This window comes from Carcharhinus amblyrhynchos, chromosome 2, assembly GCF_965287045.1.
Source record: "Carcharhinus amblyrhynchos chromosome 2, sCarAmb.v2.hapA, whole genome shotgun sequence".
In the NCBI taxonomy this organism is placed as follows: domain Eukaryota; kingdom Metazoa; phylum Chordata; class Chondrichthyes; order Carcharhiniformes; family Carcharhinidae; genus Carcharhinus; species Carcharhinus amblyrhynchos.
In genome coordinates this window covers 64,816,531-64,844,437 of record NC_137325.1, presented here as the reverse complement: position 1 = coordinate 64,844,437, position 27,907 = coordinate 64,816,531, and the positions used below count along the sequence as shown (strand labels likewise).

The window sequence follows — 27,907 nt, the reverse complement described above, 5'->3', positions numbered from 1 at the left end:
CTCCATACGCTCTGATAATGGCCTTGTAGGCAATCATGTCACTAGGATCCCAGCTATTTGCTCATTGTGCAAGCTGATGCCAAAGTAGGGCAAATTAAAGATTTCCTGCATGATAATGGCTACCCCAATCAGAGAATTCCATCCTGTGTATCACAAATGGACCCAAGCCCTCTACTTTCAGACTTAAAATGTCTAGTCTATCTCAGATTACTTTGGGTAAGGTATTGCAATTTTTTGAGCAAGTAGTAAGCCAGCCATTTGACGTTGCTATTATGCCCAAGAGCAACGCGAGTGATGTTAACAAAAAGATGTTCTGTCTACCACTCAAATGAGTAATATGGTATGTAAATTTCAGAGCAATAGGCATACATTCCAAAATCTGGCAGTATCAAATAGCACATCCCATTGGCTGTTTGCAATAGGCCTTGCATTTATCAGAACATAATGTATCTCTTTAGACATGATTCTGCAAGTGGACAGCATTAGCTGAACAATTCCAAGTGTGTTTAAAAGTTGTACCAGCAACCAACTTAAGATGGTTAGTTGGACTTGCATTATGGTTCATGTAAACTTGATAGTAGATGCATATTTTCATATGAAATCTGTGTTCTGTAGACAAAAGGGACATGTCCAGCCATTGTTCCTTTTTTAAAAAAAGTGAACAAAAACATCTGAGGGTAATAGTTCACTCGTGTATAATCTATGGTAATGCCTTTTCTCATGCAGTATAAATTGTTGCTCCTTTTGAAATTTGATGTACTTGTGTCTGCCCTAATGCATGTAAGGCGAAAATACTTGAATTCTGCCCTGCAACCGACCACTTGTATGTTCTTACAAAAACAGAAAATGTTGGAAAACTGACAGCATTTGTGGAAAGAGAAACAGAGTTAACGTTTCAAGTTGAATATCAATTTTCTTAGGAACTCAGTTTTTAATTCAAATTTCCAGCATCCATAGTAATTTGCTTTTATTATAGTTACATATTCATGTTGGCCACAACATTTCTTGCATTGCAGTATTTGTCTGATTTTTTTTGAATGCAATATATGTGTGTGATTTCCAAATGAGATAAAATGATATAGGAATAGGTGGGCACATTGGATTAGGATTATTGTTTGTGTACAAGATGGACTGCTTTGACAAAACAGCTTGTTTCTGTTTCATAATTTCTACATTTTCAATTTAGAAAATTTTGTGTGATGTCCTTCTGGTGGTGTCGGATCGGAAAATCCCAGCTCATCGAGTAGTGCTTGCAGCTGCCAGCCACTTTTTCAGTCTAATGTTTACCAGTAAGTTTGTTTCTGCTGATCAGTTTTACAGTTTAATTAAGTGACTATTGAGGTTCATTGCACCTTACTGCAAATTAATTAATTATTAATGGACTGCTCTTCCTTGATAGCAAATATGCTTGAATCAAAGTCTTATGAAGTGGAACTCAAAGATGCTGAACCTGACATAATTGAACTGCTGGTAGAGTTTGCGTATACTGCAAGGTGAGTATATGTATGTCTTGACCCCTTATTCATTTTTAAAAGTTATTTGTTGTATTCAGTCCCTTAAACTTTAAACTTGGGAAACATAATGCAAAAGTTTGATTCAAAGAAACTGCAGTTAACAGTTTCCAATTTTTAAAAAATATTTGCAGGATTTCTGTTAACAGCAATAATGTCCAATCTCTGTTGGATGCAGCAAACCAGTATCAGATTGAGCCGGTGAAGAAAATGTGTGTTGAGTTCCTTAAAGAGCAAATTGATGCTTCAAATTGCCTTGGTATGTTACTGATCTTTATTAAGATGTTGTCCAATAACAATTAGGGTAAACATTAGTGATACTATAGTTTTTATCGTACAAACCTCCACCATATTTTTCCCTGTATTGTCTTGAAATCTGATTTAAAAGCTAGAAATAATGACAAATTATGCTGTACAGTGTGACCCTGGCAGCTTCAATGAAAGAAAGATGCTTCTAAAGCATTCTCTGCAGTGTCATTCGTTTCTTGACATTAGTTTTGATTTTAATCTTTTCCATGTCTTGCTAGTATGATCCAGCGAATGACTATATTATGTTGATCAATAAACTTGCAGGTTGACCATTGGGTTATAATGAGTAAATTAATCTCAACCTGGCACTACATTTGCCTGTTTAGGGAGTGGGAAATTGCTTGTACTTCCTACTTGTGGTGTGATTTTCATCTTTGGGTGTAAATAAATTCTTAATAAATTTAGAATCATAGAATCCCTACAGTACAGAAGACCATTTGGTCCATCGAGTCTGTACCAACTACAGTCCCACCCAGACCCTATTCCTGTAACCCTATGCATTTACCCTGCTAATCCCCCTGACATTAGGGTCAATTTAACATGGTCAGTCAACCTAACCCACACGTTTTTGGAGTGTGGGAGGAAACCGGAGCAGCCAGAGGAAGCCCATGCTGACACAGGGAGAAAGTGCAAACTCCACACAGTGACCCGAGGCCGGAATTGAACCTGGGATGGGGGTACTGTCAGGCAATAGTGCTAACCATTGTGCCACCACGATATCCTTTATATTGCTTTAAAGCCTACTTGAATCTTGTGCAAATAGTAGGCAATTTTCCGCTCTAACCCTATTCACAACACTGAGACCTAGGAACAACATCAGTCGTAGGAGAAGAAAATTGTAAACCAGATTTGAAGATAGAACAGGAGGAAGCCATTCAGATTTGTGAGCTGTTTCACTCTTCAGTTAGATCGTGGTTTATCTGTGTCTCAATTCTATTTACCTGTCATTGCTCTTTATCCTTTGGTATTCTCATTTGAAAAAACTATCAATCCTAGTTTTGAAAATTTCAATCAACCTTACATCCACTGCTTGTTTGGGGGCATGAATCCCACATTTCCACTCCCCTTTGTGTGGAGAAAAAGTGCTTCCTGATTTTCATTCTTTAATAGACTCGCCCTTATTTTAATATTGTACTCTTGAATTCTACATTTCCCTGTCCAAGGAAATACTTTCCCTGCATCTACTGTGTCAAATCTTTCTTTCATTTTAAATATCGTTATTAGATGACACTTTATGTTCCTAAACTCAAAGGAATACAACCCAAGTTTAGACAACCTTTCATAATAGTTTAATCCTTTAAGCCCCTAGCATTCTGGTGCATCTGCACTGTAAACCTTCCAAGGCCAATATATCTCTCCTGAGGTTCAGTTTCCAAAACTCTAATATACCAGATTGGACCTGACCAAGGCTCTGCGCAGCTAAGGCATTATTTTCTAATTTTTATATTCTAACTCAGATGAGATAAAGACCAACATTACATTTGTCTATTTATAACCTGTGCACTAGTTTTTGGGATTTGTATATATGGGCACCAAATCCCATTGCTCTTTCACACTTTGCTCTTCCTGGTGGTACAGTGGCGCAATGGTTAGCACTGCTGCCTTACAGCGCCAGGAACCTGGGTTCGATTCCTGGCTTAGATTGCTGTCTGTGCGGACTTTGCACATTCTCCCCATGTCTGTGTGGGTTTCCTGAGTATCCAGTTTCCTCCCACAATCCAAAGCTGTGCAGGTAGGGTGAATTGGCCATACTAAATTTTCCGTTACTGTCAGGAGGACTAGCTAGGGTAAATGCATGGGGTTGTGGGGATGGGGCCTGGGTGGGATTGTGTTCGGTGCAAACCCGTTGAGCCGAATGGCCTCCTTCTGCATTGTAGGATTCTATTATCCTAACTCTTGGTCTCTCACCATAAATAAAATAAATCTGTCTGACCAATTATTGTCTAATGCCAAATTAGAGTGTGACTGTCATTCAAGACTGTTTCTTAACATCGTAACAGGAACAAGCCATTTGCCTCAAAAGAGGAATTGTATGTTCATTACTTTAAAACTTAATTTAAAAAATTGTCTGCTGCACTGTAGAGATTCTATGATTCTAAATTAGTTTGTTTGTACAAGACATTAGGCCACAGTTAGAGTACTGTGTGCAGTTTTTGGTGCTCCATCGTAAGATATTAAAAACCACACGTTGTCTGTCATAGATCACCAGAATTATGATGGGAATGAGAAATTATGAGGAAAGGTATTGGAACTATTTCTCTGAAAGCTGAAAACACGGGGGGTGCAACAGAAGTTTTGAAAATTGAGGGGTTTCAATCCGATGACAAGGAAGGACTGTTTCCTCTGCTGGGGACTGCTTGCCAAGGAGTCAATAATTGATCTTATCGCTAAGAGGGAGTAGAATGCGTAGAAGAATTGTTTTTTACACAGAGGTGGTTGGGACATGAAATACTTTGCTGCAGGAAACAACTGAACTCAAGGCCACATAATCTTTAAAAAGAAAATGGATAACTAATTGAAAAAGAGGCTATGTGAAGGAAGTCTGCACATGTATGATTGGCCAAATGCCCCCCTTACTACGGTTCTTCATGGTTGTTTTCTGACCTTGTTTGTAGGCATAAGTGTGTTGGCAGAGTGCCTCGATTGCCCAGAGCTCAAGACTTCAGCAGATGCATTCATTCATCAGCATTTCACTGAAGTTTACAAGACTGATGAATTTTTGCAACTTGATGTCAAAAGAGTAACTCATCTGCTGAAACAAGATGCACTGACAGTTAGAGCAGAAGATCAGGTACACAAAACTATTTTCAAGCTCCCTTCTCAAAACCTCCTTATTCAAATGAACTGTATGGTTACTATGGTATAGGAAAAAGTAGTAATTATATCTTGACATTGAGTATTTGAAGTAGGATTAGATGGAAAGAGAGCTTATCCATTATTGCTATTTTCTGCTGACTGCAAAATCATTCAGGAGCTAGAAATGCTCTCTCGTTTCATTTTAATATTTTACTGTAAATACTTTTTGGGGGAAGACAAACAAGATATTATTTTGTTCTCATGGTCTGTCTTCGATATATACATTTAAAGAATGCAAGTTCTCTTCAGATATGATTCATTCCTTTGTGATGTTTTATTTCCATTCCACTGTAGGTTTATGATGCAGCAGTCAGGTGGTTAAAATATGATGAGCTCAATCGACAGCAGTATATGGTTGATATTCTGGCAAAAGTCCGATTTCCACTAATCTCTAAGAATTTCTTGAGTAAAACTGTCCAAGCAGAATCACTCATTCAAGATAATCCAGAGTGTCTTAAAATGGTTATTAGTAAGTATTTGTGTTTTGTCTACCTAAATCATTGCCATATTTAATTTGGGCAACAATATGATTACTTTAAACTCTGTTCTCAACAAAGTGGATTTTGGTGTAGATCAGAACGCTAAGCCACAAGGTTTCATCGGTTAATTTAATTTAAGTTTTTTTTAATGTATGTTATAATGACCAGCATGTGACCCATGCATATTTGCTAGGCTTTTGTAGAAAGACTAGCAGGAATCTGCGTATGACCTGATTTAGATTTTATATATGGATTGATAGCGTTTGAACTCAAAGTGAAACAAAATTATGTGGTAAAATGATAGATGTTAACTGGATTCATGTCACAGGAATAAAATGCATTTTATCTGAAGTTGGGCAGTTCATATTTCTTGTTGGGAAAATTCCAATTAAGTGACTAGAATGTAATCTAGCACATTAGAATGTTTTAGGTTGGATCAAATGTATGTATTTAGGAACTGTTTTTACGTGTGCTAAAACTCTAGGAAATAATTTTGGATCCAACAGATTGGTTTTATGAGAATTAAGGCAGTCTCAATCCAGTAGCTGGATATCAAATTACAGCCATTGACCAGCAATTACAGATTTTAATAAAGTGAGCAAAGCAATAGGGATGGTGGTCTGGAAAATGCAATAAGAAGTCTCACAACACCAGGTTAAAGTCCAACCAATTTATTTGATAGTAATCACACGGTCTGGAAAATGCACAGTCGGAGGTAACACAATGTTCGGGGCAAAGCACTTTGTGGAGCAATAGAGAAAGGGCTGCACTTCATCTAAAATTTGTGTTGACGCTGATTGGTGAGATTAGAGCAGTGTTCCATTTTCTACTGATATAATCAGTCACTCTGATGAATACGCAACATGCATAAATTGAACTTAAGGTAACTACTAAGTGAAAGTCAACACTTTCAGAGAGAATGGATCTTTCTGACTAACCAGCTTGCCTTTTTGTCTTGAGAGAGTGACATTGCAAATGGGTGTTGAAACATTCCATTTTATTGTACATCTGAATGTTCAGGAAGTCTTTGATACAGTTCCCCATTCTTAACTGTTTCTCCATCTAGGTGGCATGCGCTATCATCTTCTGTCTCCAGAGGACAGAGAAGAATTGGGAGAAAGTACACGGCCAAGACAAAAAAAACATGATTATCGTATTGCTTTGTTCGGTGGATCTCAGCCACAATCTTGTCGATATTTTAATCCCAAGGTAAACACTGAGGGCTGAGGTTGGGGGGTGGGGGAAGGAGGATGGAATAAAGCATTTCGATCAATAGTCCTGTAAGACTTACATATTTATGTGGGATCTGTGTAGAAAATGGACAGTTTAACCAAACCAGTCCATGTTGGAAATAAAAACAGAAAATGCTGGAAGTAATTCAACAGGTCAAGCAGTATCTGAGGAACAGGGTTAATGTTTCCAGTTAGTGACCTTTTATCAAAATGGACTACTGCTTGTGTGGAGGATGAGCATCAATGGTCTATGTTGTTGTTTAATCTTCATGTGAGCCATATTCCAAAGATCTTAAATTTAATGGCTGTTCATTATCAGCAATGAAGTTATTTTTAACTTAAATAAAATCATTAGTAATATTTGTTCTCAAAGTGGTACAGCTTTGGTGGATATATCAATGAAAGAAAAAAAAGTGTGGGATGTGTCATCCTGTCCATCTCCAAATAGCCCAAATCTCCCCGCAATGGTTAAATGTGCTTGAGTTTCTTTTAAGGCTCTTTTAAAATATTTTAACTTTGGTTGTAATTTCACCAAGAATCTGATATTATTGTAGTTCCTTTAGTTTTTGCAAATCATTGCTATTAAACTAATAGCCCCCAAAATGTTCAGTGTATTATGCCAAGTTCAAGTGGAATAACTTAATTCTTGCTATATATGCAACTATCCCAGGTCAAGTTCAATATAATTGGGAGTTTCTTTCCTTAAATTATGTTACTGTTTGCACAGGATTATACTTGGATAGACATTCGTTGTCCATTTGAGAAGCGTCGAGATGCAGCTTGTGTCTTCTGGGACAATGTAGTTTACATGTTGGGTGGTTCACAGCTTTTCCCCATCAAACGGATGGACTGCTACAATGTGGTTAAGGACAGCTGGTATTCTAAGCTAGGTCCTCCAACTCCTCGCGACAGTCTTGCAGCATGTGCTGCAGAAGGCAAGATTTACACATCTGGGGGCTCTGAAGTAGGTGAGCTAATTGTCTTAATTCAGTGGTGCTTATATGTACAGGATGCCCTGCAGCAATTACACAAGGCTTCCTCAGCGTCACGGCCCAAACATACAATCTTCACCATCTAAAAGGACAAGACCAGCACATGCTGTATGTATTTTTGGGAACACCACCTCTAGATACTAACTATTGGACTTGAACATATGTCACTGTTCCTTCATTGTGTTCAAAATTCTAGAACTCCCTATCTAATAGTATAGTGAGAGCATCTTTACCAGACAGATTTCAATAAGACCAACCACCAACTTTGAGATCAGCCAGGATGGGCAATAAATACTGACCGTGCCAAAGAAGCCCACACACATAATATTAAATTTTAAAATATTTCTGTTAAAAGTATGCTGGTTTCATTGCCTCATCTTATAGGTGAATGCTCTGTAAAGCTCTTTCACGTTCTAATCAGTAAAGAATTGTAGCTCACTCAAGATGTTTACAAAATTTAGTTTCAGTGCCATAGAAGACGGTGGTGTGGTGGTATTGTCACTGAATTAGTAACCCAGAGGCCCAGGTTAATGCTGTGGGGACTCGGGTCAAATTCATCATGGCAACTAGTGGAATTTAAATTCAATTAATAAATCTGAAATTAAAAGCTAGTCTCAATCATGGTGACCATGAAACTATTGTTGTTTGTTTTAAAAACCCATCTCTTTCACTAATGTCCTTTAGCAAAGAAAATCTAACTTCCTACCTAGTCTGGCTTAAATGTGACTCCAGATTCTTAGCAATATGGTTGACTCTTAACTGCCCTCTGAAAGGGCTGAGCAAGTCACTCAGTTCAAGAGCAATTAGGGACGGGCAACAAATCATAGAATCCCTACCATGCAGAGGGAGGCCACTTGGCCCATCGTATCCCCATAACCCCATGTATTTACCCCGTAACACTATCAACCTAACCTGCACATCTTTGAACTCTGGGAGAAAACCAGAACACTCCTGGAGGAAACCCATGCAGGCATGGGGACAACATGCAAACTCCACACAGTCACCGAAGGTCAGAATCGAACCTGGGTCCCTGGCATGAGGCGGCAGTGCTAACCACTGTCCACCAATACTGACATCCCATGAAAGGATAAAGAAAAAATCATTATCATGTCCCTGGACAATTTATAAAGTTAAAGGAGGGTTTCACAACTTTGTCTTGCCAGCAAAATAAGTTGCCTGATGTTAATTATTAATTGGATGCCAGCCCTTAAGTTGGTTAGTTTCAGCCTTTTAATTATTTTTTTCTATTGCAGGAAACTCTGCCATGTATCTATTTGAATGCTATGATACCAGAACAGAGAATTGGCATACCAAACCCAGTATGTTGACACCTCGATGCAGCCATGGCATGGTGGAGGCTAAAGGACTCATCTATGTTTGCGGAGGAAGTTTAGGCAACAACGTATCTGGAAGAGTTCTAAATTCCTGTGAAGTGTACAATCCTGCAACTGAGTCGTAAGTGCCAGTAATCCTGGAATCTCCAAATAGTGGTTTGCTGTTCCAGAGTTGTGGTTTCTGAGAGAGCCATGTTTCCCTTCTCTTTCCCAATTAATTTCCCTAATCTTTTAAATTCACAGCTATTAGTTTTGAGGTAGTGGTCCTCTTTAGCCAATTTGCAGCTGTTGCCATGTCCGACCACACCATCCTCCCCCAATGCTTCTCCACTGTTTTCCAGCATGGTGGGACTGCTCTCGACTAGTCCGCTTCTTATCTACCTAATTGTGGCCAGAGTTCTTTTCCTGCTCCCACATTGTTACGTTTGGTGGCCCCCACAGATCTATCCTTATCTATTCTGTATCTACTGACTCTATCACTCTTTGCGATTGTGTGAGAATAGACCAGTCTAGTCATAACCTTAGTGTCGTACTTGACTCAGATGAGTGCCCTTCCAGGTGTTCATGGTATCACTAAGATTGCTTTTTTTCACCTCTGTGACATGGCCTGACATCATCCCTGTCTCAGTGCGTATGGTCAGTCATGTCTTTGTTACCTTAAGGCTTCGCTTCCAATGCATTCCTAGTCGGCCTTTCACACTTACTCTTTGTAAACTTGATCTAAAAATCTAGTCACCCGCGTCTTAAATGTTCACTTATCATTCCTGTGCTTGGCACTGGTTGGCACATTGGTTGGCACTGCTGCATCACAATGCAGGGACCAGGGTTCAATTCCCAGCTTGGGTCACTGCCAGTGTGGAGTTTGCACGTTCTTCTCGTGTCTGCATGGGTTTCCTCCGAGTGCTCCAGTTTCCTCCCACAGTCTGAAAGACGTGCTGGTTAGGTGCATTGACCTGAACAGGTGCTGGAGTGTGGCAACTAGGGGAATTTCACAATAACTTCATTGCAGCATAAATGTAAGTCTACTTGTGACTAATAAATAAACTTTAACTTTTAAAACCTATATTTGCTCCCAATCAAGCAATGTCTTGATTTTAAAATTCTCAACTTTCTTTCCAGATTCTTCAATGGCCTCGCTCTTCCCCTTCTCTGTTATCTCCTTCAGCCTCACAATCCTTCCAAGATATCTGCACTCTAAATCTTGGCTCTTGAGGATTTTAGTCGCTCTATCATCAGTGGCTGTACCTTCAGTTGCCCTGGTCCTAAACTCTGAAATTCCCTCCCTACACCTCTCTACTTAACTTTCCTCCTTTAAGACATTCTGTAAAACTTACCACTTTGACCAGGTGATCTAACCTAATAATATGCTTGATGTTCTATTTTGTTTTAATGTTCTTGTGAAGCACCTTGAAACATTTTATTACATTAAAAGTGCTATATAAATATAGAAGGAAGTCCTCTGCTCTTTGTACACTGAGTTTATAGAATCATAGAGTGGTTACAGCACAGACGAAAGCAATTGTTCTTCTTGTGTTCATGCCAGGTCTTTGCAAGAGCAACTTCCCTCACCCCACTCCCTCTGCCTTTTGCTCATAGCCCTGCATTTTCTTTCTGTTCAGATAATTGTCCAATTTTCTTTTGAAGGCCTCAATTGACTGTCTCCCACACTCTCAGGCAGTTCATTCCAGATACTAACCACTTATAATATTTAAAAAAAGAGTTTTTGCACGTGTAATTGTTGCTGCTTTTTTGCCAATCACCTTAAATTAGTGTCCTCTGGTTCTGGACCCTTCTGCCAATGAGAACAGTTTGTTCTGGTCTATGCTGTCCCATATCCTCATGGTTCTGAACACGTCTCTCAACTCCTCTGAAGGAACTAAGTCCAACTTCTTTAGTTGGTAGGTGAGACAGTACAACGAAGGGAACATAGCCACAGGTCCTTCTGCTAATCATTTAATTAATTGTTAATTGTAGATCACCATCATCTTCACTGACTGGTTCTAACTCAGTATAGACTAAGAATTAAATCTGGGATATTGCCCTCTTTCTCTCAGCCAGCCCCAGTTTGGAAGTAAGTCATGAAAGTACGAACTTCCTTCATTTGTACTGATGGGATCGATCTCATTATACGTACCTCAAGGGGTTCCATACTTGGCCTTGACACTTTTAATCCAGTGACCTCTGCTGAAAGTGAGTGTGTGTGGATGCTGGGTCAAAACATAATCAGATTTGCAATGATGCACCCCTTCCCTGTTAGGCCAGTATTCTGTCAATTCAGAAACCAGGCTTATACTTGAAGATGGCATTTTAGGTGAGATACAGGTGTTGTAAAACTGCTGCTTTGCATAAAACCATATACCCACGTATTATTGTTTCTAGAAGAAGAGTGGTGACAAAATTCCAACTATCGTTTTTAGTTAGAAAGTTGGAGTGCTCTGCTGCTTCCTGTTTTTTTTTTGTTCAGCCCAAATGTGTTTGTTTATATATCAGTGTCTTAACTGCCCAAAGAATATTAAATGTAAGAGAAATTTAGCTACAAAAAGCTAATTAACTCCCCCCCCCCAACCTCAGTAGTAGCGCTGTTGCTGACTTGTCCACTATCAGTATCTTGGGCCTCATCTTTGGCTGAAACTTAAATGGATCAGCTGTCAAATCATAGATTGCTACAATGTAGGACGAGCTATTTGGCCTATTGTGACTGCCATTCTCCTGCTTTATCCCCCAAAGCCAAAATTGTTTTTGTCCTCAAAGTGTGTCCCTAATTCCCTTTTGAGAGGCATCATTGATGTCTTCCACCACCCTTTAGGCAGTGGACTCCAGATCACCACAACTCGGTGTAATTTGTTTTCTTCTTGTCATTTAAGGCACTTAACAAAGGAACCAGAAATAGAACATAGAACATTACAGCGCAGAACAGGCCCTTCGGCCCACGATGTTGCGCCGACCAGTTAAAAAACAATGACCCACTAATCTAAACCAATCCCTTTTCGTCCATAAACCTATCCACGGATCTCTTAAACGCCCCCAAACTAGGCGCATTTACAACTGCAGCAGGCAGGGCATTCCAATCCCTCACCACCCTCTGGGTAAAGAACCTACCCCTGACATCTGTCCTATAACTACCCCCCCTTAATTTAAAGCCATGCCCCCTCGTGCTAGCTTTCTCCATCCAAGGAAAAAGGCTATCACTGTCCACCCTATCTAAACCTCTAATCATCTTATATGTTTCAATAAGATCCCCTCTTAGCCGCCTTCTTTCTAGCGAAAACAACCCCAAATCCCTCAGTCTCTCCTCATAGGACCTCCCCTCCATACCAGGCAACATCCTGGTAAACCTCCTCTGCACCATCTCCAAAGCCTCCACATCCTTCCTGTAATGTGGGGATCAGAACTGCACTCAGTACTCCAAGTGCGGTCGCACCAGAGTTGTGTACAGTTGCAACATGACGGTGCGACTTCTAAATTCAATCCCCCTACCAATAAATGCCAAGACACCGTATGCCTTCTTAACAACCTTATCTACTTGATTCCCAACTTTCAGGGATCTATGTATATATACACTCTGCTCATCCACACTATTCAAAGTCCTCCCGTTAGCCCTATACTCAACACATCTGTTATTCCTACCAAAGTGAATTACCTCACACTTCTCCGCATTAAACTCCATCCGCCACCTCTCGGCCCAGCTCTGCAACCTGTCTAAGTCTCCCTGCAAACTATGACACCCTTCCTCACAATCTACCACACCTCCGACTTTGGTGTCATCAGCAAATTTACTAATCCACCCAACTATACCCTCATCCAGATCATTAATAAAAATTACAAACAGCAGTGGCCCCAAAACAGATCCCTGAGGCACACCACTCGTAACCGAACTCCATGACGAATATTTACCATCAACCACCACCCTCTGTCTCCTATCTGCTAGCCAATTCCTGATCCAATTTCCTAGACTACCCTCAATCCCATACATCTGCATTTTCTGCAGAAGCCTACCATGGTGAACCTTATCAAGCGCCTTACTAAAATCCATATATACCACATCAACTGCCTTACCCCCATCCACCTCTTTGCTCACTTTCTCAAAAATCGTATGTTCCAACTTTTGCCGTTGGAAAATTTCACTCATTTACTCTTATCAAAACCTTTCAAGATTATGAACACTTCTATCAATTTTGTTTTTTATTCATTTGTGTGATATGGGCATTGCTGGTGGGTCAGCATTTATTGCCTGCCCTTGGTTGTCCATGGAGGGCAGTTGAGAGTCAGCCACATTGCTGTGGCTCTGGAGTAGCCACATATAGGCCAGATTAGGTAAGGACAGCAGATTTTCTTCCCTAAAGAACCAAATGAGCTTTTCCTACAATCGACAGTGGATTCTTAATTCCAGATTTTTTTTCCGTTGAATTCAAATTCGACTATCTGCCATCACAGGATTTGAACCAGAACATTAGCTGAGTTTCTGGACTAAGATCTAGTAATAATACCATTATTAAATCTCCCCATAATCTTTTATTTTCTAACAAGGACAACTTCAGTATCTCCAGTCTCCCCATATAACTTGTGTTTCATTCCTGGTACTACTCCAGTAAATCTTCATCTTCCCTAAGGCTTTGGTATCTTTATTAAGTATGGTGCCCAAAATTGGTCACATTATTCCAGCCAGGACCTAACCACTGACCTGGAAAGTCTTGACCTAATCCCTTTGATTTTCTATTTAATGACTCTCTTTAGAAATTCAAGCATCCTCCTTACATTTTTAACATGCTTATCACTACATATTGTCATTTCCAAAAGCTTTTGTTTGTCTCTGAAATTTCCCCATCTGACATTCAGCCTGTAATTATCATGGTTTATCACAGTTCTTTTTAGAACAGGGGCATGTTTACAATCATCCAATCCCTCTTCATCACTCCTGTAACTTGAGAGCGTTATAAAATGGTGGCCAGAGCCTCCATAATTTCCATTAGTCCCTCATATAACCTCCGATATATCCAGTCCGGACCAGTGACTTTTTGATATTGAACATGGTCAACCCTTTAAGTACGTCTCTATTTATTTGTATCTTATCTCATTTCTTTACTATCTTCATGACTGCAAAACGGGCAGCAGCTGCTTTTCTGGTGAAAGCAATACATATGTAGTACCTTCAGTACAATAAATTCTCTTTGACACCTAATCAACTCCACCTATCCTGTGATTACCCTTTTACTGTGATTATCTTTTGGATTCTCTTTGTTATCCATTAATCTACCATTCTCCCCTGTACTGTAACCAAAAGCCTTGGTATCAAGATGACTATTGATGAGGGCACCATGAGAACTCTCATTGAATGGTGTATTCACCTTAACTTGCAGATAAAGCCTCATTGGAAAGGTGGCATCTCTGGCAATACCACATTCTTCCAATACAATACTCATGAAAATTGCAATGATATAAGAAAAGTGATTTAAATATGTTTGTTTGTGTACTTCTTAGCAATGAAAGACTCATCTGCAAATAAGTGCACATTGTACAGATGTGAAGTTATTGACTGCACTGTAAAGCTTTCCAATTCATTCCCATAATCATTCTCAAACACACTGTTTTGTTGTACCAATGGGTGTTAGTAACACCATGAGCTAATGTTTCAATTTTATATCTTTCACAGATGGACAGAACTTGCTGCTATGCTGGAGGCAAGAAAGAACCATGGATTAGTTTTTGTAAATGACAGAATCTATGCTGTTGGTGGACAAAGTGGGCTTGGTATGTTTTCTTATTCCACTTATCATGATGCTGCTCAGATCCAGCGCTGAGAATCCATAATACTTATTACAAAAATAAATGTTAGAAATTATTCTTGTATACTGAAGATATCGACTCATGATTCTCTCATTTCAGCCCTAAAAGAGTGACCCCTTATCTTGAGACTATCCCCATCATATACTGGATTCCTCAGCCGGGAGAAACAATCTGTCAGTCTCTACCATGTCACTCCCATTCAGAATCTTATGTTTCAATGAGATACCCCTCATTCTATTAAACTCCAGATAGGATAAATTCAGATTACTCAATCTCTCATAGTAAGTCATCCCAGGAACTGGTCTATTGAACCTTCATTGTACTGCTTTCACTGCTAGTGTATCTAAAATCTATCACTCTGGTTAACAATCTGCCTACTGTTGGATCATTCCAAACTATTCTTTCCAGGCTCCTTGCAATTTTATACACTTCAATTAAATCTTCAACCTCAGCCCATTCTATTGCGAGCACAGTTTTCACAGTTTGACCTCCCTGCTCTTATATTCTGTATATTGGCTAATAAAGTATATGGTACACCTTCTTGACTGCCTTATGTATCTTTCCTGCTCCACCAGAGATCTGTAAATATGTACTTTGAGGTTCCTCCGTTATCTATCTTCCTTGATTTCTTGCAATCTGTTATGTACACATGCCTTGTTTTACTACCCCCCCCCCCCCCCCCCCCCCCCAGTGTATTGCTTTCCATTTCTCTGGATTGAATTACTACTCACCATCGCTCCCCCCCCGCCCCCAGCTTGACCGATATATTGATATTTTGCTGCAGCCTATGACTTTTGTCCCCATGTCAGCCACAATGTGAATTCTTGTTTGTTCTTTGCAGACTTCTTAATTACGTCCCCATATTTGACTCAAAATTGTTAAATGTATGATAGTACACATAAAATATGTTTGTTATTATGTATGTTATATAAACGAGGGACCTAATGCCGAGCCCTGTGAAATTCCACTGGCTGCAACCTTCCAGGCAGAGAAGCACCCTTCCTCCCAGCCACTGAGCCATCTTTTGATCTAACTTTTCTCTTCTCTTTAGATCCCAGAGATTTTTAGCTTCCTGATCAGTCTGTCATGTGAGACCTTGTCAAAAGCTTTTCAGAAATCCACGTAGATTACATGAAACACTCATCAACCCTGCCTGTTACCTCCTCAAAAAATTCAATCGGACATGACCTTTTACAAGTCCCTGCTGACTGTCCTTGGTTGATTGTGCCTTTCTAAATGGCAACTTTTGTAAAATGGGATGCAAAATATTCATTAACAATATGCCTACATCGTCCACCGTGAGAGTCTGCCTGTTGTATCTCAATGTTCTTTCTTGTCCTCTTTATATATTTATAAAACATGCTTGGGTTTTCCTTGATTTAACTTGCCTATTTTTTTCATGCCTTCTCTTTGCTTTCCTAATTTCCTTTCTCATTTTACCCCATGTATTTTCTATATTCCTCTGAAGTTTCCTGCTGTATTGAACTCAAGTGGGATTTTCTGCACACCCTGCTGTGTTTCACAGCGGCAGAGGTGGCTCGTTATTGTTTGGTGGTGCTACCTTCTGCTCCCCTTGTTATCAATGGGGTTTCCCATTCAATGCACCCATTGCTGTTGAGAAATCTGCAGTGGCGCTGTGCCATCATTGGGATCAAAAGATCTGGCCTCAGTATCTGACACCAGTATCCCTTTTTTTGTGCTTCGACCTACTTTGTCAGCACTTTGATTTGTGAGTTCAATACTCTCTTTTTGGGAATATATTTGTTCTGATCCTTCTGTCTCCTCCTTCAATGCATCTTACTGCTTCATCACTGAGTCAAATTATATCTCAATTTAGTTAAATTGATTTCTCCCCAGTTGAAACTGTTTACTCTTGGTCTTTGTTTTTTTTCCACAGTTGTGCCAAATTAAACTGAATTGTAATCACTGCCACTAAAAATGCTCTCTTAGCTGCCCAGCTTAGATACCTAAAACCAAGTCTATAACTGCCCGGTCTTTTGTTGGGCTTGCTACATGCTGGCTGACTGGTTCTCCAGAGTGCATTTAAAAAATTCTGTACTATCTGAAATTATTTTATTTCCATTAATATTCATGTACTTGAAATCCCCTAATCTTATTGGCCTGTTGTTTCTGTACTTCTCAGCAATTTTCCTATAAATGTGCTCTTCCATATCCCTCCGATTGTTTTGAGATCCGTTCTGTATACGGAGCTGTGTGTTTGCCCCTTATTTGTCCCTAAGTTCAACATACGGCCTCATTTGATGATCCTTCTGGCATTTATAATTTCTTGATTAATAAGGGGATTGGGGTTATGGGGAAAAGGCAGGAGAATGGGAATGAGAAAAATATCAGCCATGATTGAATGGCGGAGCAGACTTGATGGGCCCAGTGGCCTAATTCTGCTCCTATGTCTTATGGTCTTATATAACCCCTTGTCCCATTTTGGTAGATTTAACCAGGGCAGGACTTACTCAGTTAATGGTAAGGCACTGGGGAGAATTACAGAAAAGAGATCTAGGGGTACAGGTTCATAGCTGCTTGAAAGTGGAGTCACAGGTTGACAGAGTGGTGAAGAAGGCATTCAGCATGCTTGATTTTATTGGCCAAAACATTTAATACAGGAGTTGGGACATCTTGTTGAAATTGTACAGACGTTGGTACGGTCACACTTGGAATACTGTGTACAGTTCTGGTCACCCTATTATAGAAAGGATATTATTAAACTAGAAAGAGTGCAGAAGAGATTTACTAGGATGCTACCGGGATTTGATGGTTTGAGATATAAGGAGAGGCTGGATAGACTGGATCTTTTTTCTCTGGGGCATAGAAGGCTGAGGGGTGATCTTACAGAAGTCTATAAAAGGCACAAAGATCAGCTAGATAGTCAATATCTTTTCCCGAAGATAGGAGAATCTAAAACTAGAGGGCATAGGTTTAAAGTGAGAGGGGAGAGATACAAAAGTGTCCAGAGAGACAATTTTTTCACAGAGGGTGGTGAGTGTCTGGAACAAGCTGCCAGAGGTAGTAATGGAGTCAGGTACAACTTTGTTTTTTAAAAAGCATTTAGACGGTTAAATGGGTAAGATGGGTGTAGAGAGATATGGGCCAAATGTGGGCAATTGGGATTAGCTTTGGGGTATATAAAAATGGAGGCATAGGCAAGTTGGGCCAAAGGGCCTGTTTCCATGCTGTAAACCTCTATGACTCTGTCACAGCTGTGATAGTTTCCTCCTTTTATAATCCCCCTCATTCTCTGAAAACCCTGTAACCAGAAATGATGAGTTGCCATTCATGTTTTTCTTTAAGCTGTGTTTCAGCGATGGCTATGATAGTGCACTTCCAGGTGTCTCTCCTCAGCCTTTGTTAGACTTCTTTACTGAAATATTGTACTAATTACTGAATCACTTTCCAACACCTTTTCATGAAGAATTACATTGTTTACAGCAGTGTTGACAGGATGACAGTTCATTAATATGCTATCGTCATTTTGTCTTATACCAAACTTTAGCAGGGCAATCGTACACCGTGTGACATGTACTTGAGTATCTCAAGGTACATCACAGTTTGGAGTCAGACCCAAGTAGAAGTAAGAGGGAAGGGAAGTGACTGATGATAGGTTGTAAAATAGTTTTTAAAGATGAAGGGGGCATGGTGCTGGGCAGAAGGTTACATAATTGTGGAAAAGAACACCTGAAGATTTCACCCTGCTCAGCCGCAATCTTTTACTGTATTAATCCTAAGCTCTGGAATCCTGCAGACTTCCATATTAGATCCAAATTCCCACCTCCAACAAAAATGATACACAGCCCACCCTCGGACTTTCCTGTAGCATGAAGGGAAAAGGAGAATACAAACTATATTTTTAAAAATCAATCCTATTGTAAGGAACCAAGTTCCAGGTATATAACAAAGCACACTGTTTCATCCTCAGGATAAGTAAATTTTTTTTTTACAGTTTACTCCTCATGTGGTATTCTGATATCAAAACACTTATCACAGAAGAATGCATAAAACTTTGGTCCAAATTAAATTGTTAAAAACATGTCAAAACTTTATTGAAATGTAAGGGCCATAAAATGAAGAACATGCTATTTTTAAGAGTGATAGTTTGGCACTGAGCAAGAATTTTTTTTTTGTCTCTGCAGGTGGTCTGGACTCCATAGAATATTATGATATTAAAATGAATGATTGGAAAATGGTGTCAACGATGCCCTGGAAAGGGGTAACAGTTAAATGTGCAGCAGTTGGTCCCATAATTTACGTCTTGGCTGGTTTCCAAGGTGTAGGCCGATTAGGCCACATTTTGGAGTATAACACTGAGACAGACAAATGGACAACCAATTCTAAGGTCCGTGCTTTCCCTGTAACCAGTTGTCTTATATGTGTTGTGGACACATGTGGTGCAAATGAAGAAAAGATTGAAACTTAAAAAAAATACCCTTGGAGCTACAAGGATGATGTCTGTCCTGTCAGTTTTTGCTGGCTTAAACTGGTATTTGAAGATAGTTCCAACTTCAGAAATCTTATGAGATGTTTTAAAGTAATGTTGGTATTCAGGATTATTACTTGAGTAATAAACAAAAAGGCTGTTTGCCTAACATCGAATACTTTTTGTTTTAATTGCTTTATATACATTTCTGGTATGAATATTCTGAGAATTGCTATTGAAAATGAGATATTTTGTATGCTTTTGAATTTAATTTAAACATAGAAGTCTAGAAATTACTGTTGGCAGTATTGGTAAACAAAAAACTTTTTGACAGAAAATCTTAAGAACATTACAGCACAGGAACAGACCATTCAGCCCATCAAGTCTGTGACAGTGATTTTCTAATAGATGCCACCAAGATGTCAATGTCTATCTCTCCCTTTCCTTTTAATATTCTTCATTTTTTTAAACAATTATTTAATTTCTTCTGCAAAGAGTTTATAGAATAGGCTTCAACAACATTCATCTGAATGTTAAATGGGTTAACACCTCTGCTAAAATAGCACAAAGGGAATGGCTTATAAATGTATGTAACAGTCAAGTACTAATAAATGGCATCAATAACTATGGCATTAGCCTTCTCTGCATGAAGTAAAATAAAGATTTTCTGTTTGCCTACTGGCAATTTAAAAATAATCTGTTTGAAATCTACATCTTACATGTTGATTTTGATTTTTGTTGTATAGTGACGTTTGCATTGTAACCAGACTATACAAGTGTTAATTTTAGTTACTGGGAAGGACAATGTAGCTTACACTTACGAAAAAGTAAATAGAAAGCTGGTTATTAAATTCGCATATGAAAATGTTAACGGTATCTGGGTCACATTACCCACAATTTGGCAATATTGGAAGAAAGTACAAAAGACTGGGATTGGAGTTGAATGATATTTGTAATCTGTGATCTTTATGTAATCTATACAATCTCTGTATTAATTTTCTCCGCCTGCCATACAATTCTGTGAACATTGGTTGTGACGCTAGTATTGCAGAAAGCAACAGAATACAATGTGTCATCCCGTGCACTTAGTGAATGTACTGTATTTATGGGATAATTTGAATTGTTTAAACCAAAAGAAGCAGCAGCATTTCATTGCTCATTTCATTGGGACTTGAATTTGAATTCAAAGCAATAGGACATGAAAGTCACGCGTTTTCTGCCATAAAGAATCTAACTGGAGTGGATTTAGGCAATTTCAGAACCCCATTCTTGGTGTGTGTAAATCAATGGTATAAATTAATCCATGATTTAACCACATTTAGTTTTGCAATCTCACTTACAGTTTTGAGGCATGTTTTGATGCTCAATGTGTTTCCTATTCCTGACATTGACTTTGTTCAATCTTAGTGGCAAGACATTTACCACTTAAGATGTATTACTTAGGATGTTTCATTAAAATTGACTCATTCATTAGTACTGAAATTCTGCCATCAATAATTTACAGAATAAAATTTTTATAGTTTTTTTTCAAAAATGGAATAGTATTCCTGCTGTCCCAAAATGGTTGCAGTTCTGTATGAGTATCGCACTAACCTAATCCTGTTTCCCAAATAGCATGTGGACCAATGCCTTTCCATGCAACCTGGACTCAGACCCCATCTGATGAACAACATTCAGTTTCGCATACACACCTTAAGGAAACGTATATTGGCTTTGAAGTGGGGACAGCACACATTGATCAGAGCTGGAAGGGTTTAATAAGACTGGTTGTTGATTTAAATGAGTTGTTTAAAATGATAGAAAATTGATAGGATAGATACAGAGAATCTGCTTTCTCACATAGGAGAATGCAGAAAATAAGGGCCTAAAAAATTAAAGCGGGGCTACTTAAAGCACTTCTTCCAACTACGTAGTGGAAATTTGGAATATTCTTCTCCCAAAAGATTGAAAGTGCTGGATGTTGAAATTTTCAAGACTGAAATTGATTAAAAAATGTTATTATGTTGATGTTCTAAGGAGTATGGAGCAAAGGCAAGTAAATGAGGTTGAGGTACACATTAACCTGAACTAATAAAATGGTGGAGCACTCGAGTGGCTGAATGGCATAAATGAAGTACCCTTATTCTGAATGAGGCATTTTTTAACAGAAATGTTCTCTCATTTTCTGTTGCTATTGGTAAACTGGCACATGGGGGTTAACATTTTGTATTTCACTGTCAGGCCTGTCTTATCAAATGCAGCACTGGTAGTGTCATCCTAATTAAGCTGCAGCTTCAGCAGTTAAAGGAGAGCAAGGGAGGGAAATCAAAAGCCAGCTCCTCCTAACTGACCTGGTTAGGAATTATAGTAGTACAGTTGAGCCTTCTTATTAACAAACTCCACCAAATTAGTAATTCTCATTCTCTTTCTGATCCCCTCCTCTCTTTTCAAGTCCTCTGCAGTGAGAAATACCAACACAGCACAATACTGGTGCAATGTAAATAGTTTCAAGACATTCAACATGTGAACTTAGAAAGTTTTACATTTATTCAAAGTAAAATACTGCAGATGCTGGAACATGTAATAAAAACGAAATACTAGAAATGCTCGACAGGTCTGACAGCATTTGTGGAAGGAGTGTTAGCAATTCAAATTGACTTTTTAACAAATGTTATAGCCAGTGTTTTCTGTTTGTTTACATCTATTATTTGGTATCTGAGACCACATGACATTTGTGACCAGCAAACTAGCCATTATCCTTATTTTCCCTTTTTAAACATTAGAACAATTATATTACTTGACTTACTTAACCTGTTTATGGAAAAAAATTGGTGAGTTCCTGATGAAGAGACTTTTTATTAAACACTTTAATCCAATAGTTACCCAACTTGTTAGACATGTATCCACTGGAAACTCCCAGTATGTTATCCAAAATAATTGAGTAACAGTGCATCGAAGAAATTACTCCATATTAAAAACTAATATTTTGAATGTGTTTCTGGAGCTTGGAGAATGTGTCTTCCAAAGTGTTAAATGTATTACCTCAGAAAAAGGAAACTTAAAACCAACCATAATATGTTTTATTGTTAGCCTATTGTTGCTTCAATTCAATTGAGTTTGTATCTTTTAACTTTTTCCAGTACATTTTCATTCATTCATTATCGGCCTGGAATATTTTTCCAGATAATTATCAGGACAGCTTTAAGTCATCTGCCTTTGTTGCTTTGGATCAGGTCACTGAGTGGGCTTTGGATAACTCCATATGGTTGTAGATTTTTCTGCGGATAAGCATTGTAGCTTATTCCTTGGCCACACCAAGATGCATGGCTAAGATTAGGCACATGTCCTGCATATGCTAAAATATGATCCTGTACCTTAAGTGTAAAAAGAAAAGGATTAAATGTGTTCTAAGAAAGTTCTTGCAACTGGACAATGTAGTTTCTTTTCATAAAATCAGGACTTTCTGTTCCAAGAAATCAGACATCCTTTTGAACAAATGGATGAGGTTTTGTTGCAGTCACAATAGTAGCATTAGTATGGTTATGAGAATGAATTAAAATATTGTATATCACAGCATACAAGTCAACTTTTGATTCTGCAAAATCCTCCCAAAAACTGGGGCAACTCACATGGAGTTTAAGTGTTATGACTTTGGCTGGAAACCAGCTTCATACTTCATTCTTTTTGTAAAATCAATCTCTGTTTGTCATTTATCATGCAGGTTCTGCACTTTCTACACATGTCTTACAAACCTATCCAACCTTTCCTCACCTAACAACTCCCTAATTCCAGGAATTAGTCAAATAAATCTTCTCTGAATTGCTTCTAATGCATGTCCTTCCTTATGTCAGGAGATCAAAGCTGCACACAACACTCCAGATGAGGTCTAACCAATACCCTATACACTGTGACAAAACATCCCTACTTTTATATTCTGTCCCTTGCAATAAACAACATTCCATTTGCCTTCCTAATAACTTTCTGTACCTGAATACTAACTTGTGATTCATGCATCAGAGTACCCAGATCCTTCTGTATATCAGAATTCTGCAATTTTTTTCTGCTGCTTTTCTATTCTTCCTATCAAAGTGGACATTCACATTTTCCCAACTACCAAATTTTTGCCCACTCAACCTATCTAAATTCCTTGGCAGACTCGTATTCTTTTCATAACTTATTTTTCTACCCATCTGTCTCATCAGCAAATTTAGCAACCAATCATTCCTATCATCTAAGTCGTTGATATATATTGTAAACAGTTGAGGCCCCAGCACTGATCCCAGTGGCACACTATTCATTAGATTATGCCGACCTGAAAATTTCCCGCTATTGACTAATCATCGCTCAGTGCTAATATGTTATCCCTTATATTTAAACTCTTACACAAATTTTTGGCAACATGGCCTGTATTACCTGTTTGATCCATTGCACTGATTCATGAAGAGAAAAATTGAGGCTGATTCTTAAGCTGCAAGTGTAGCATTTCTTCACAGAAAAAGGTGGTCAACTTAGAGATCAAGTGTAGGCTGAAACATGACAAAATGGGGTTGTCGAATATAGTGGGCTGACTTGTATTCAATGATTTATAATACATTAAGGTTTTGTTAAACAACTCCGTTAAGGTCATTTATGTAACACTTCCCAATATTAGAAATACCTGATTTATTTGCATTTATTTGAGTAAATTAGTTTGTTCCCAATCACTACTAGGTTGATAAATTAGTATTGTAAGCAAGCAGTTTCTAATATTAAAATGTTCTTTTGGTACAGTGCACCTTAAATGATCTAAAATTGAATTGTTTTGTTGTATGTAATTCAGTTGTTCTAATAAACACTACTTTTATTTTTAAATTACAATCTGCTTCTGTTAGTTCTGTTGAAAACAAATTGTACTTTACTCACCTGTCTAATTGGATAAACATTAGTAATGGTAGAAATATTGCACTTCCAGCATTAGCCCTCATTTTATCATTTCATGCTAATTTAATTTCCGTACGCCAATGCATTTGGCCAGGCCAGGCAGCTACCCTGCTCCCAAATCTGTAATTTTTTCTACTCTTGATGTCTACAATGTGGAGATGCTGGCATTGGACTGGGGTGGGCACAGTAAGAAGGCTCACAACACAAGGTTAAAGTTCAACAGGTTTATTTGGTATCACAAGCTTTTGGAGTACTGCTCCTTCATCAGATGAGTGGAGAATTGGGTTCACAAACTACATATGCCCTGTTTGTAAACCCAATTCCTGGATTAAACAATTCAATATCCCAATGATGGTATATGGAAACTCATGCACCATATCTCGGGGTTAGTGCAGGAGCTCCCAAAACATGGGTCCTGAACCTCAGTGGGGTCATGGGATGACCAATTGAGGTCAGCAGCTCCAAGGCAGTATGACAGTTGTACAGTGGAGAATCAGATTTTTCAGTCCTGGGGTTGGCTACAATGCCTCTTAAACGTTAGGGTTTTTTTAGTTGTGGTTGGCTGACTCCAATAAGATTCGAGGCATGATTACGGACAGCGACGGCGCCTGCAAAATATTAAGCGTCTTACTGGGATTTGTGCTGTTTGTCTGCTGTTTGAGTCCCCAGTCTATTCAACAATTCTGTCTCCTGCCCCTTTCCCTAATTTTCACTCTGTGGTTGCACATTTGTTGACCAATTTACTGTTGTGTATCATATCTGTTTGATCTTGCTCCTTCAACCTCTTAGCAGTGCACTGTGCTATTCCAGTCACATCGCACCAGTGCCACATCCCATGCGTCAGTTCTGCAGATATACAGCAGTGGCCCTGTGCAAATCGATTCCCTGGCCCCTGCAAAATGGTGACATTAAATAAAGAACAAAGAAATTTACATAAGAACATAAGAAATAGGAGCAGGAGTAGGCCATCTAGCCCTTCGAGCCTGCCCCGCCATTCAATAAGATCATGGATGATCTGTCGTGGCTCAGTTCCACATTCCCGCCCTCTCCCCATAACCCTTAATCCCCTCTCTTATCAAAAACCCATCCACCTGCGTCATAAAAATATTTAGCGAGGTAGCCTCCACCACTTCAACGGGCAGAGAATTCCAGAGATTCACCACCCTTTGAGTGAAGAAGTTCTTCCTCAACTCCGTTCTAAACCGCCCCCCCTTTATCTTGAGGCTGTGCCCCCTAGTCCTACTGTCCTTTCTGAGCGGGAAGAGTCTCTCCACCTCTTTCCTATCCATCCCATTCATCATCTTATATGTCTCAATGAGATCTCCCCTCATTCTTCTAAACTCTAACGAGTACAAGCCTAGTTTATTCAGCCTCTCCTCATAGCTCAACCCCCTCAACTCCGGCATCAGCCTAGTAAACCTCCTCTGCACTTCCTCCAAGGCCAAAATATCCTTGCGTAAGTACGGCACCCAAAACTGCACACAGTACTCCAGCTGCGGCCTCACCAATGCCCTATACAGCCGCAGCAAGACCTCCCTACTTTTATATTCAATCCCCCTCGCTATGAAGGCCAGCATCCCATTAGCCTTTCTGACCACCTGCTGCACCTGCAGGCTGGGTTACAGTAGAGGAACAGGCCCTTAGGCCCTCCAAGCCTGTACAGACCATGCTGCCTGACTTAACTAAAACCCCCTTATGCAGACCATATCAAAGAACAATACAGCACAGGAACAGGCCCTTCGGCCCTCCAAGCCAACACCACTCGTGCCCAACTAGACCATTCGTTTGTATCCCTCTATTCCCAGTCTGTTCATGTGGCTATCTAGATAAGTCTTAAACGATTCCAGCTTGTCTGCCTCAACCACCTTGCTTGGCAGTGCATTCCAGGCCCTCACCATCCTCTGTGTAAAATACACCCCCCTGACATCTGTGTTGAACCTTGTCCCCCTCACCTTGAAGTTGTGACCTCTGTGTTTGTCATTTCCGACCTGGGGAAAAAGCTTCCCACTGTTCACCCTATCTATGCCCTTCGTAGTTTTATGCACCTCTATTAGGTCACCCCTCATCCTCCATCTTTTCAGGGAGAACATCCCCAGTTTACCCAATCTCTCCTCGTAGCTAAGACCCTCCATACCAGGCAATATCCTGGCAAACCTTTTCTGTATTCTCTCCAAAGCCTCCAGATCCTTCTGGTAGTGTGGCAACCAGAACTGGATGCAGTATTCCAAATGTGGACTAACCAACGCTCTATATAGCTACATCATATGCCAACTTTTATACTCTATGCCCTGTCCAATAAAGGCAAGCATGGCATGTGCCTTCTTCACCACCCTGTCCACCTGTGCTGCCACCTTTAAGGATGTGTGGACTTGCACACCCATTCAGTCCCTGCCTGATTTAACTTTCACTGAAATGAAGGGAGTGATGTAAAACAGGCAGCCACTCAGACTCCACTAGCTTCCTGATTGCTGCTTTAGGTTGCAATTTACCTCCAGGCTGATACCTTGAATGACCCAGTAATGTCCTTCCAAAGATGAAAGCCAGGATTCTCCCAGCTCATGGGCCGGGAGATACCAGCCTTTAGCGAGGTCACTGTAAATCAGTGCAAAACTGACTATCATACTGAAATTACAATTTCCATATGATTAGCAGACCAGGAGCAGTATTCTCAGGGCCTGCTAGTATTTCTTCCCCTCCCCACCTCTGCCAGGAGTGATTCCCTCAAGCAAGGTTTGCAACTTCTCCCCACTAATGTGAAACAAGTGTCCTGGCCCCCGTTGATGGGAGCAGAAGGCACTGAGGCACCATTCTTCTGAGAAGTTGGAGACAAGTGCCAGGCTGGCCTGGCCCAGTGCCAAGGAGGTAGGGCACACTGGGGGTGGTGCCCAGCCAAAGGGTGGTAAGTGTGACTCAGTGACTAATGTGTGTGGACTGCAAGGTGATGATTTTTGTGGATTGAACAAGGGCAGGACTTATTCAGTTAATGGTAAGGCGCTGGGGAGAGTTACAGAACAAAGAGATCTAGGGGTATAGATTCATAGCTCCTTGAAAGTGGAGTCACAGGTGGACAGAGTGGTGAAGAAGGCATTCAGCACAAGAAATAGAAGATGAGTAGGCCATCTGGTCCCTTGAGCCTGCTCCGCCATTCAATAAGGTCATAGCTGATCTTTTTGTGGACTCAGTTCCACTTACCCGCCTGCTCACCGTAACCCTTAATTCTTTTACTGTTCAAAAGTTTATCTATCCTTGCCTTAAAAACCTTCAATAAGGCAGCCTCAACAGCTTCACTGGGCAGGGAGTTCCACAGATTCACAACCCTTTGTGTGACGAAGTTTGTCCTCAACTCAGTCCTAAATCGGCTCCCCCCTTATTTTAAGGTTATGCCCCTAGTTTTAGTTTCACCCACCAGTGGAAGCAACTTCCCTGCTTCTATCTTATCTATTCCCTTCATAATCTTATACGTTTCTATAAGATCTCCCCTCATTCTTCTGAATTCCAATGAGTATTGTCCCAGTCTACTCAGTCTCTCCTCATAAGCCAACCCTCTCAACTTCGGAAGCAACCTAGTGAATCTCCTCTGCATCCCTCCAGTGCCAGTATATCATTTCTCAAGTAAGGAGATCAAAACTGTACATAGTACTCCAGGTGTGGCATCACCAGAACCTTTATACAGCTGCAACATAACCTCGCTGTTTTTAAACTCCATCCCTCTAGCAACGAAGAACAAAATTCCATTTGCCTTCTTAATTACCTGCTGCACCTGCAAACCAACTCCTTGAGATTCCAGCACAAGGACATCCAGGTCCCTGTGCACAGCACCATGCTGCAATTTTTTACCATTTAAATAATAGTCCATTTCCCTGTTATTCCTAACAAAATGGGTGATCTCACATTTACCAAAATTGTACTCCATATGCCAGACCCTTGATCATTCACTTAGACTATCTGTATACCTTTGCACACTTTCAGCATCCTCTGCACACTTTGCTCTGCCACTCATCTTAGTGTCGTTTGCGAATTTTGACACACTATACTTGGGCCCCAACTCCAAATTATCTATGTAAATCATAAACAATTGCGGT

The 27,907-nt window shown here is 39.7% G+C and overlaps 1 protein-coding gene across 2 annotated transcripts in view; it reads left to right on the top strand.

The window, feature by feature from the left end:
• The window catches only part of klhl7 (kelch-like family member 7), a 31,908-nt gene extending 8,152 nt beyond the window's left edge, over positions 1-23,756 (top strand). For both annotated transcript variants that reach the window (XM_080207054.1, XM_080207061.1), the window contains 10 exons: positions 1,187-1,289; positions 1,400-1,493; positions 1,646-1,770; positions 4,436-4,611; positions 4,971-5,145; positions 6,222-6,364; positions 7,115-7,355; positions 8,633-8,834; positions 14,364-14,461; positions 18,643-23,756. In XM_080207054.1, the coding sequence (XP_080063180.1) occupies positions 1,187-1,289; positions 1,400-1,493; positions 1,646-1,770; positions 4,436-4,611; positions 4,971-5,145; positions 6,222-6,364; positions 7,115-7,355; positions 8,633-8,834; positions 14,364-14,461; positions 18,643-18,926 (1,641 nt within the window). In that variant the 3' untranslated portion in view covers positions 18,927-23,756. The remainder of the gene's footprint in view (positions 1-1,186; positions 1,290-1,399; positions 1,494-1,645; positions 1,771-4,435; positions 4,612-4,970; positions 5,146-6,221; positions 6,365-7,114; positions 7,356-8,632; positions 8,835-14,363; positions 14,462-18,642) is intronic.
• Positions 23,757-27,907: the final 4,151 nt, after the last annotated feature.